At 29.3% G+C, this 11,517-nt stretch overlaps 1 protein-coding gene across 1 annotated transcript; it reads right to left on the reverse strand.

Annotated features, from left to right (window-relative positions):
* Positions 1-4,661: 4,661 nt before the first annotated feature.
* On the reverse strand, positions 4,662-10,279 carry LOC100796800 (putative inositol transporter). The gene is made up of 6 exons (NM_001361194.1): positions 9,957-10,279; positions 9,477-9,547; positions 7,275-7,610; positions 6,601-6,708; positions 5,918-6,517; positions 4,662-5,423 (listed from the first exon to the last, which is right to left on the reverse strand). Exons 1-6 carry the CDS (start codon positions 10,087-10,089, stop codon positions 4,950-4,952), a joined length of 1,722 nt encoding a protein of 573 aa, NP_001348123.1. The 5' UTR covers positions 10,090-10,279; the 3' UTR covers positions 4,662-4,949.
* Between the last annotated feature and the right edge of the window lie 1,238 nt (positions 10,280-11,517).

The raw sequence follows: 11,517 nt of genomic DNA on the forward strand, positions 1-11,517 counted from the left end.
GATGGGAGAGACGAGAGAGCCACTCTTAAAACAACAGAGAAATTCTTTTTCACATCCTTCTTTTTCTCACATATAAATGTAATTTCTTTATGATTTTAAATTCTACTGCATTTTTTTAGTGGATGTAAACATTTACACACAAAATACATGTGTACACACAACCACTCATAGAAAGAGAAATGAAATGAAATCCACCAACATGTATATCAATACTTTACAACATCAATTTTAAATTTTTGTTTTTAATATACAACCCTATCGCAAGATTTAAGATTTAACGTTAAGTTAAAATAAATTTAGGTCAATTGATCTATATGTGTAATTTCCTAAAACTACTTTAAATTATTAACAAATAAAAACAAATAATTCATACAATATAAATGTTTTGTAATTGTGTTCAAAGTAAACTGTTATATACCATTTTTTTTGTTTTTCTATAATCACTCTAAAAAATATATGTCAAAAGTGAATTTTAATTAATTAACAATATAACAAAATTATATTCACATAATCACATTACATTTTTATTGTACTAAAAAATATTAACGAGAAGTTAAGTCTAACAAATGAAATTATATTCACATATTCAGCATTTACAAAATTAATTTTAAATGGAATTGGTTTTGCATATTTGATTTTGATTTTGGGTGATATAATTCATGTTTAGAGATTTTTATTTTTAACACAAGTTAATAATAAAATTCAATATATTTTTTTTATCTAACATGTGATAGTCTCAATGTTTATCATAACATCATTTTGTGAAACAAATAAAGTTGACGGCAGAATCTAAAGATAATAGAGAAAAGTTTGAAGACTTTGACAAGCCAAATATTTGTTCAAATATTAAAATCAGAATTTTAAAAAAATAGAGACTGAAAATAATTAATCCGAAATGTTTTTTCTTTGTTTCTTCTTTCCTAAACGAGTATTAAAATATATTTAATTGAGTACTAAAATAAATTTTGACAAAAAAATTCATCACTATTTAAATATAATTCTTTTTCTTTGTTTCTTCTTTCCTAAATAATTTTTTTATTAAATTTATTAACAAAAAATTCACATAATTAACAAATGAGGTTAAAAATAATAAAAAAATGGCAAATGTAATAAAAATAAATTACATGTGGATTATAATTAACTCTAAATTTAAAGACTTAAAACATAATTTTCGTGTCATGAAAATATTTTTATTTTTGTTCTGAAAAATTTGTTTAAAAATAATGAAAATATCATTTTTTTTAAATCCTACAAATATATGAGATAACTATAATTATTTAAATTAAACCACTGTAACATATATTTTCAATAAATCAAATTAATATATACAAATATTTTAATTTACTTTAAATTTAAAGATAATACGATAATATAAATATAGTAGGATTTTATAGAATTTTTAAACAATATTCTTCATTTACCTTTTTAAGAAGAAAAAAACTAATTTTTTATTTTTATAATAATTAAATAAAAAATATATTAATAAAAGATTTTAATTTTTTTATGATATTATTATTTTTACCAACATTCTATAAAAATTCTATAAAAGTTAAACTCTATTATTAAAAACAATTTTTTTTATATTTTCAAATTAACTAATATCATATAATTTATATAAATGTGTGTTATATTTAAATTATAATCATGAAATATTAAAATTAAAATTACTAAATTCATTTTAAAAATTTATTTTAATTTTTAAATGCTTAGCTTTTGAATTTATTATTTTATTAATTTTTTTATTTTTTAATTAAAATATAATTAATAACGCAATATATGATTTTTTAAAAAATATATAAATAATTAAAAAAAAGTTTATATTAACTTCGGTTTTTTGGAAAACCGATGTTAACATATCATACGTTAACATCGGTTTTCCAAAAACTGATGTTAACATCATTAATTAACATCGGTTTTTGAAAAACTGATGTTAACATGTATGCATTAACATCGGTTTTTGAAAAACCGATGTTAACATGTATGCATTAACATCAATTTTTTGAAAAACCGATGTTAAGAAGGATATTTTATTTACAAATATGTCAGCGCGTTTAACTTAACATTGGTTTTGGACAAAACCGATGTTAATAAGCCGATGTTAAAACTGCTTTTTGTAGTAGTGTGTCTTTGGCATAGAACACGAAAAATAGCCTTAAATAGAGAAAAATACTCAATAACATCAAGTAGGTTCAGTAGAAAGACCCAACGTTTTTAATCATCGGTTTATCTCTCACTTTTAGATAGTTAATTTTATAGTTAAATTAGAATTGTGGCCACAACTTCTTTTTATATTTACTGGCTTTATACAAATGTTTACCTACTGAATGAATGTTCTCTGAATGAAACAAGTTCCATGTGATTCAATACTCGGTTCTTACCGTTTTATATTACTTGCGCGGCTCAATACACTTGTTGATTAGTATCGCAATTAGGAGAGTGCGAACAGTTTGCTGTCTATGGAGGGAAAAAAGAAAGAAAGAGAGAAACGTATAGGAGAAGCCGAAAGCGATGAGGAGAAAAAGAAAGAAAGAAAGAGAGAAACTTACAAGAGAAAGTGGAAGGAGTGAGAGATAGATTGAAATCAATAAAGAAAAATGACAAAAGTAACCCTTATTTGGACAATTGTCTGAAAATTAAGAAGACTAACAACGTAATTTCAATAGCTTAAAGAATGAATAGATAAAAAGTAGATATAAATGTATATGTTACGATGAGGGGAAAAATAACATTGGAAGCACAACATCAAAAAATACAAAGGAAAACAAATAATTAAAACAAACAAAAAAATTACATAGGTACAAAACACATCCACAAAAAGAAGAAAATGGAGTTTCAAGATGTGGCTTTTATCCTTTGAAATTTATTTAAAGATAAAAATAAAGCTCTTTCAATTCTTATTTTTCATACACCCAATAGAGAAAGGGATCGAGAAGCTCCCCTTGCACGACGTAGGAGGATCTTTCTACAAATCCTTGAAATCCTTCAAGATGTGTTTCAAAGCCATACCTAAGCTTAAGAGAAAAAAAAAATAACTGAGAAATAAAACACAAACAATAGAGGCCCAAACAATAAACCTTTTCATAACATTAAAGGTTATAAGCAACAAATTGCTACACCCAGAAACCGATTAACAAAGTAAAACCTAAAAAATTTGAAATTGAAAAGGTATTGGCAAAAGGATCACCAATCAGAATGGGAAAATGGAGAGAGAGAGAGATAAACAGAACCGAAGATGAAGACTAAAGGGATTTAGATAGATTGAAATTAATAAAGTAAAATGAAAAAAATAATCCTTATTTGGGCACTTGTCTAAAAATTAAGAAGACTAACCATGTAATTTCCATAGCCTAAAGAATGAATAGATAGAAAGTAGTAGATGTCAAAAACATGAATTTTGTGTTTTCAAAATTCCATTGTGATCTAACAATGTTTTCAACGAAATCACTTTCAAAATTTGAATCATTCCTATTTTTAATCATTTTTTTTTGTTTTCATTAAAAATAGAAACAGAAAATGGGCAAATCAAACAACCCCTAAGATTCTCACCTCCTCTCATGAGAAAATTTTCATGAAAAATTGATTAAATAACATTTTTAGGAAACATCATTTCTCATGAATGTTATTTTTTTTAATGCATATCAATTTCCCGATATATGATTTTAGAAAATAAAAAACTTCTCTCCAATCAAACGTTTCTTAAGATTTTGAATTTCAAACATCAGTTAATCCTTTGAAATTATAATAAATGTCAGTTTAATTTCTATAATAATAAAAAAATTATTTAATTTTCTAAATTTTAAAACTAAGGATTAAAATGATATATGCTTAATATTTTAAAAGACTAAAGGGGTATATTATAATTTTAAAAATTAAATTGGTTGGCAGTTGTAATTTAAGAACTTTGAAAATGAGTAAAATAATGAATTTACGTGAAATTATGAACAACTTGTAAAGTTTACCAACTTTTGATCCTTTAAATTTGACCCATAGATTGTGATTGGTTCATAAAAGCACAGTTGCACTTGCACCTCAAATTTGTCGAGTTTCGTGTACATACATGCATTTGCGGATATAGAAATGGTAATAATATATTGCTTAATATTAACTATTTGACACACTTTTTCTATTATGTGAAATTAATATGGGTCCACTACTATCTGGATATCGAATAAATTTCAATAAAAAGAAAGAATGATTTGAAAAAAGAGTGTTACGTGCTACTAAATAAACAAAAAAGACTCAAGAGTCTTGGTAACACTCTTCTAATGGATAGACTATCTTCTTTCTTTGTTTCAAATTCTAAACATGATTTATTATTGTTCAGTTTTTGTTTTTTTTTTTCCCACGTGAATGCAATTACTCGTTGTTTCAGATTTTGTATATGAATGCCATAAATTATCATTCCATGACTTTTGTAACATAGAATCCTAAACAAGGCCTTGATCCAAATAGAGTAGTGTAAAATTTAGAAGGGGCAGAACAGAAGAAGGATATAGGAAAACACTTTTTCTCAAACGTTTTCGTGTGTTGTTAACATTAGTAAGTGTAAAGGGGTAAAAGAAGCCAAATAGAAAAATGGTTATGTTTGAACTTTGAAGATCAAATTCTTGATATTGAAGTTTCACAAGAGAAGAAACATTGACAAAAAAAATGTAAAGCAATTGATAATAATTTAGTATTTTCTTGTTCATTATATCATAAATAATAGCGTATTACCAATCCACATATTTCAATCCTCTAAGGATTTCCAGCAATCCAACTAATCAGCTAGAGAGCTACATACTCATTAGAGCTAAAATGCTAACTATCACCAAATCTTACCCAAAGAGAACAACCATTGTCATCAAATAACCATAACTTCACAAGCCACTTAATTTCAACATTTTAAGCTATAAAAACTAAAACATGACTCAAACAATTTTGCTTTTTTCTTTTTATTGTTCTTTGAGTCAGTGCTTCTCAGAGCCAGAATCTCTCTTCTCCCAAAACTTGAACTGCACAGATCTTTGTTCCAGCATCTTCTCCACTTCCTCCATAGAAACCCCTTTGGTCTCAGGCACAAAAACAATGACAAAGAAGATTGCCACAATGGCCACAATTCCAAACAGCATGAATGTCCATGCTGTCCCTATAGCTTCTGTGAGGGACAAGAAGGACTCAGCAACAATGAGGTTGGAAATCCAAACAGTCGTGGATGCTATTCCTCCGCACACCCCTCTGTACCTCAAGGGGTAGATCTCAGAGTTCACAACCCATGGAACAGTTCCCATGCCGGGTGAGAAGAATATGATGTATAGAGCAAGGCCTATTAGGGCAGCCCAACCATATTTGCTAGGACACCCCGTAGTGTACCATGCCCTATGGTCATTGCCACACATCTTCTTTGTGTCAACATTGGCTATCAAACATGCCCCGGGTAAAAGCTGCAAATTTAATTGAAAATTAGTGTCAATAAATAGAGAGAAAAAATGACTATGGACTGATAGTGTAAAATTATTTTACATTGTTATTCAATCATCACAATCTATCATTTATTGTAAGTTTATTGATTTTTATAAAATTATCTTAGAAATCATGTAAATGATAATTTGTGATTAAATGACAGTGTAAAATAATTGGAATTGAAATAAATAAATACGAAATGTAAAATTATATGTATAGTAGTGTCAACAATTGGAATTGAAATAACTTGTTTTCTTTCCCTTGCCTCCCAATAATTGATACCAGTATCAAAATGTGAATACACGTGACATACAAAATCCTGCTATGTGTATAATGGTGTTCAGTGTCCACAATTGGAATTGAAACAGCTTGTTTTCTAATCCTTCCCTCCCAATAATTGATAGTAGTGTGCGGAAAACAAAATTGAAGCATGTGGTTAGTAAAATGACAAAAGGGTATAATAGATTTGATTTACCTTGTCATCAGCAGCACAATAACCACAAGATGGTGAAGCCTTTAGGCATGTCATGCAAGTCCATTCAGCAGAGTTCAAAGCTGTTTTGTAATCAGGGCAGGTGTTGTTGTTGTTGAATTGAGAGGATTGAATGGCACTAACCATTGGTGAGTGGATTTCGCTTTCGCGAAAAGCGGCGGTTAGGAGAGCAAGGGAGAACACAACACCACACAAACTGATTAGAGCAAGCTTTTTCCTCCCAGTCTTGTCAATGAAGTAAATGCTCAGAATTGAACCAAATGCATTGAGGCCAGCTGTGATGAGTGACAGAAGCAATGCTGTCCTGTTAGATGCAAAACCAGCCAACTGAACAATGGTGGGACTATAATACATCACAGTGTTGATTCCCACAAACTGCTGGAAGATTAAGAGGCCCACACCAGCATATAAACCTCTTCTCACAGCTGAAGTTCTTAAAAGTTTGACTATGTTGATCTTCTCTGATGATTCTGCTTCCTTAATTTCCATGTCAACTGATTCTTTCAAGGCCTGAATTTCGCCTTCAACTTCATGTGGTGGATAAATCTTTTTCAGAATCGATTTTGCTTCCTCTTCCTTACCCTGTGGGAACAAAAATGGAACAACAGTTAAGATTTACAATTTCACACACATGAATGACAGTTGACTAACGATGATGAACTAACCTTGCGGTAAAGCCAACGAGGCGATTCTGGGAGTGTCAACATTAGTACAATTTGTAACAAAGCTGGCACTGCTGCTACCCCTAACATCCACCTCCATGTCCCTGGTGCCTGAATGAAAAATTATGCACAAATTCAGTTATCTCATCACCAAACAACAAGATGTACTACGTGAACAAACGAACGAACACCAAGACACAAGTTCAAGCATCGATCACATTTTAATTTTAAAAGAAACTTTCTGCATGCACATGGAAATGGATTCTCTCATGTATATAACAGGTTGTCTTTGATTTTTTTGTGACAATTTCTTAGACATTAACTAGGTTAGGCCTACTTAATATCAATAAGGAGAGATGCAGGACAAAATTTAATGCACTTTCTTAGATGTTTTTGTTTTTGGTACTTTTATCCCATCAAAATTAAAGTTTTCACCTTAGTAATTACCTTTATTCCATGGATTACTGAGTTGAAACTCCAATTTGAATCCGAGAACAATACTTAAGGTACTTAAAGAACTGTATATAAATTTTGTCGTGATATAACATCCCAACATGACAGTTAAAATTTGACATGAGAATATCCATTCCATGTACACCAACATGGATCAAGCATGTATCATATATCACAAATCACAAATTTGTAACAAAGTGAAAAGTGTTAGCACAGTTTCCCACCTTGGTGAAGGCCAAGTTGATGAGGTAGGAAAGGAACTGTCCTCCAGTGATGAGAAAACTGTTAAGGCTCACAAGGGCTCCTCTTACTCTTGTTGGAGAAGCCTCTGAAATGTAGAGGGGTGATGCCATTGAAGCCATACCGACACCAATGCCAACAAATACACGACCCACGATGAGAATTGCTGGGCTTGAAGCAGCCGCCATGATAACAGACCCTATAAAAAAGAGGGTATCTGCTATAACAATTCCTTTCTTTCTTCCAAATCGATCGTTGATCCATCCTCCAACTGAAGCTCCTATGATTGCTCCAGCTATTGCAGTACTCACTATGGCTTCCTGAGATTTTTTAAATTGTTCACAATTCACATAGCATTAGAATACTTAGTTACATACTTTATTATTTACATACTTTAAAGTTTAAACTCAGATCAAGCACAAATTTGTTTCACCAACTAGTAAAACAAAGAACCATAGTATAATAAAAAAGTATTCTAGATTTTGTTGCATCCCAATTGGAATTTACTCATAATTTCAACTCATTGAAAGACTTTTGCATATATCATAAGCATGAAATTGAAGTCATCACGTCAAAGAAAAAGACGAAGAAAAATTAAAAAAAAAAAAAGAAAGAAAAAAGAATCTGACCTTTAGTAACTAGATTTGATTTGATGCCATTATATTATTAAATTGTGGAATTGTATTAGAATTAAAGTGTGCCACAAGTTACTCCGTTCTTTTAATGAATTGTTTGATGATTGACTAGGCAGGTTAAGAATATATTAGCATTTGGGGGATTTTCAATGGTTGCAGTAGTAACTAGCTGGTGCTCAATTTTGCTTTGTTGGCCAACACCCCAACGGGACCAACGGAACATTTCTTATGGCAAAACATGATTGGGACACAAAATACACTTGTCAACTTTTCAGGTGATATCCTTTTTTTTTTCTTGCCTACCATATAATATATAAATTATATTATATTATAATATATAAAAACATGCAACATTTATTCAAGTGCACAACCTGAAATTTTGTAACAAAAAAAATCACTTGATATTTAAATTTTTGTTCTTTAAATATGATTTTAAAATAATTATTATAAGAATATTTTTTAATTACTATATGATACTTCATAGTTAAATATCAGTATGAAAAACGTGTATCTTGATTCTCCCTCAGCAACAAAAAAAAAGTGTATTTTGATTTAATTTTAATAATTATAATTGGATTTTTTTTACACGGTTAACGCTAACCGTAACCCTGTATTTTTTGGTTTGTAGTTGGTGCTTTTTCCAAAGCACCCAAACGTGAAAGGAACAAATCCATAAATTGCAGTTGAAAAATAAACGATGAAACAGACAACACTAACTGACTCAACAAAAAAAAAAAAAAACTGAATTCACCGTTTGCAGAGACGTAAGCGTATGTTCAAATACCGTAGCTGTGGGGATGAAAACGGGGTTTATTTAATACTAAGCATTAAAAGGTAATGAATGTAATATTAAAAAGTTATACTAAATATATAATTATGCATAGATTAATCCAATATACTGTATTAACTGGATCTCATCAGGATCGGGTCATTTGTTTATTCGCCGGAACCGATTTAAAGTCCGTGAACCCACATTAAAAATAATCTGTTTTATGGAATTAAAAAATATTATCTTAAAACAAAAAAAAAAAATATCTATCATTGAGAAGATTATAAAAAAATAATTTAAAAATATATCACTGAGAAACGAAGTCAATGTTTTGAGCCTCCCGGTAAATTATGAAAAGGAAAATATGAAAGAAAAAGGGAGCTTTTCAACCACACAGTGGATCGATATTCTCTGTTGACTCTGGTGGCCAAAATCTTTATTTTTCAGATAAAATCTCAATTTAAATTTTATGAATGAAAAAAATAAAATAAAACCTCACAGCCTAACTAGACTCAAGTAAGATAAAATCTAAAGTGACTTTCAAAAGCCAAACGTTTTATAAAAACAAAAAATATTGGTCATAGATTATTTGTCTAAACGAAGTGTTCGAAACATAGAAAAACATGCGTTTGTTTTTTTCTGCAAGTTGGTGGCTGAGGTGAACAGATAGCTTGCAAGGGCATTAGAATCCATTATAGTAAGGTTCAATTCACAAGAGTTTTGAATTGATTAAAAGACCGAGCTCGTTTCATCAATGATCTCATAGAGGAGATTGGTATTACCTGTAGCCAAGTCTTCCTATCAACTGCTTTGAATTCATCTTTGATATACAAAAGAGCCCCAGAAATAACTCCTGCACATTTATACCCCACTAATTTATAAACCCAATTGCAAATAAAATAATAATAACATATATTAATAAAAATATGTGCATAAAAATAAACCTCATGTACCCTTTTCTGTAATATGATAATATTTACAATTTAAAATTAATACAATTTAACTGACCAAGATCGGCCAAGTGTTGGAGGATTTTGATATTATGCACGGTGTCATATGTTATAATCTGTTATAATCTCAGTGTAACCATTGTACACAAAAAAAAAAAAAAAAGTATCATTATGGAGGAGAGGGTGAGAAGCAGAGAAAAGGGTCATTCCATATAGGAGTTATAATCAGAGAGAGAGAAAAAACTGAGAAAAGAAAATGGTTAATTAAAATGGACTATGATAAATTAAAACACAAATTTTGTTGTTATTTACCAGTGTCATAACCAAAGAGAAGGCCTCCAATTCCAGCAGAGAAAGCAAGGCGAAGAACATAAGGATTCTTCCATGATAGAGACAAACATTCTCTGAAGGCAGACATATCAGCTTCTGGCACACCACCTTCCATGGCTTCAGGGTGTATTCTTTCTTCTCTTGATTGAAGAACAAGAGAGACACTATGAGAGAAAAATAAGAGAAAGAAAAAGAGAGACACTATGAGAGAAAAATAAGAAAAAGAAAAAGAGAGAGACACTATTCAACGTTGGTTTGTTGCAATTGCTTGTGCAAAAGTGGTGTGTTGTTGAGTTTGAGATACCGAGAGAAGAGGCTGCAATGGGGTGTGTATTTATAATGGCGGAGAAACGTTGAGATGACGAGTTTGGACACTAATAATGGACTCAAAAATAAAAAATGGACTAGAAAAAAATGAATTTTTACTTTTCCTTATTTGTTTTGTCATGGAAAAGATAAATTCCTTTTTCTTAATTAGCCAAAGAAAATGTGGAGGATAAAGACAATAAGTGTTAAAAGGATAGATAAAATACTTTAACAAAAGTGGAATTGCCTACACGGTAACACTGGCCAACAAAAGGCTTTAATCCGTTTCTTAAATGCATTTAATTTTACTGTAAGTGAATATCTTTTTAGATGTTTCTAATATTTTTATTTTTTGAGAAGAGATGTTTATAATAGTTAATAAATAAATAGTGGGCGAGCGATTTATAATAAGATTTTATCGTCATGAATCAATAAAAAAAATGGAATAATTTTTTTGTCCCTAAAAAAGATAATTTTTTGGAAAATAAAAAATTTACTATAGATGAAAATGTATTACTAAATGACAGTGGAAAAAAGTTGTAAAAATCATTTTTGAAATTTTTTAAAGATAATTATTATAAAAGATTTATAATAAATTTAATATATGACAATATAGTAATAGATTTTTTTTCTGAGTACAATATCTTAATAGATTACACTAAAAGAAAGTTTAAATTGATAATGTATTTATAAATAAAGGCTGATCTAATTGATAAAAGTTAAACTCACATTTTAAAAAGAATGTGAGCTCCATTTTTGTTGATGATGTGATAATCTCTTTGTAAATATTTTTGTAAGTTTTCTTTAAGTCTTGATATCTGTCTTGATTTCAGTCAAACTAATTTATCTAAACTTTTCTTTAAAAAAAAGTGTGAGATGTATTTTAAATAAATTTTTATAATAAATACTTTCTTTTTAAATATATTTTATTTTTATTTTTACCTTTTAATCTATGTAAATCTGTGCGTTTAGATTTGATTAATAAGAGAGAAATATTAAAACGGAAAATTACCATTTCAGTTTCTTTAAAAAAAAAAAATTGGTCTGATTCGATTCAACTCACGCAATTCGTAAATTAGCTAAAGCTAGTTAAAAGCCGAATGTGAGTGTATCATTTTCATGTACTATTGGAGCTCTATAATTCAAGGTTTAAAAGCTAATCCCTTTGTCCCTAGCTAGTCCTTCATTCTGATATCTTAATTTCAATTGATTTTTTTTTTCTTCTAAAAATTGTAGA

The sequence above is a fragment of the Glycine max genome, chromosome 15 (assembly GCF_000004515.6).
Source record: "Glycine max cultivar Williams 82 chromosome 15, Glycine_max_v4.0, whole genome shotgun sequence".
NCBI lineage: Eukaryota > Viridiplantae > Streptophyta > Magnoliopsida > Fabales > Fabaceae > Glycine > Glycine max.

Excerpts from the sequence above, each read along its gene's own strand:
- LOC100796800 (NM_001361194.1), bottom strand. The coding sequence starts at position 10,089 with ATGGAAGGTGGTGTGCCAGAAGCTGATATGTCTGCCTTCAGAGAATGT. Across the intron at positions 9,548-9,956 it reads TCTCTTTGGTTATGACACTG|GAGTTATTTCTGGGGCTCTT; the intron begins GTAAATAACAAC and ends ATAAATGTGCAG. Across the intron at positions 5,424-5,917 it reads ATTGTGCTGCTGATGACAAG|CTTTTACCCGGGGCATGTTT; the intron begins GTAAATCAAATC and ends TTAAATTTGCAG.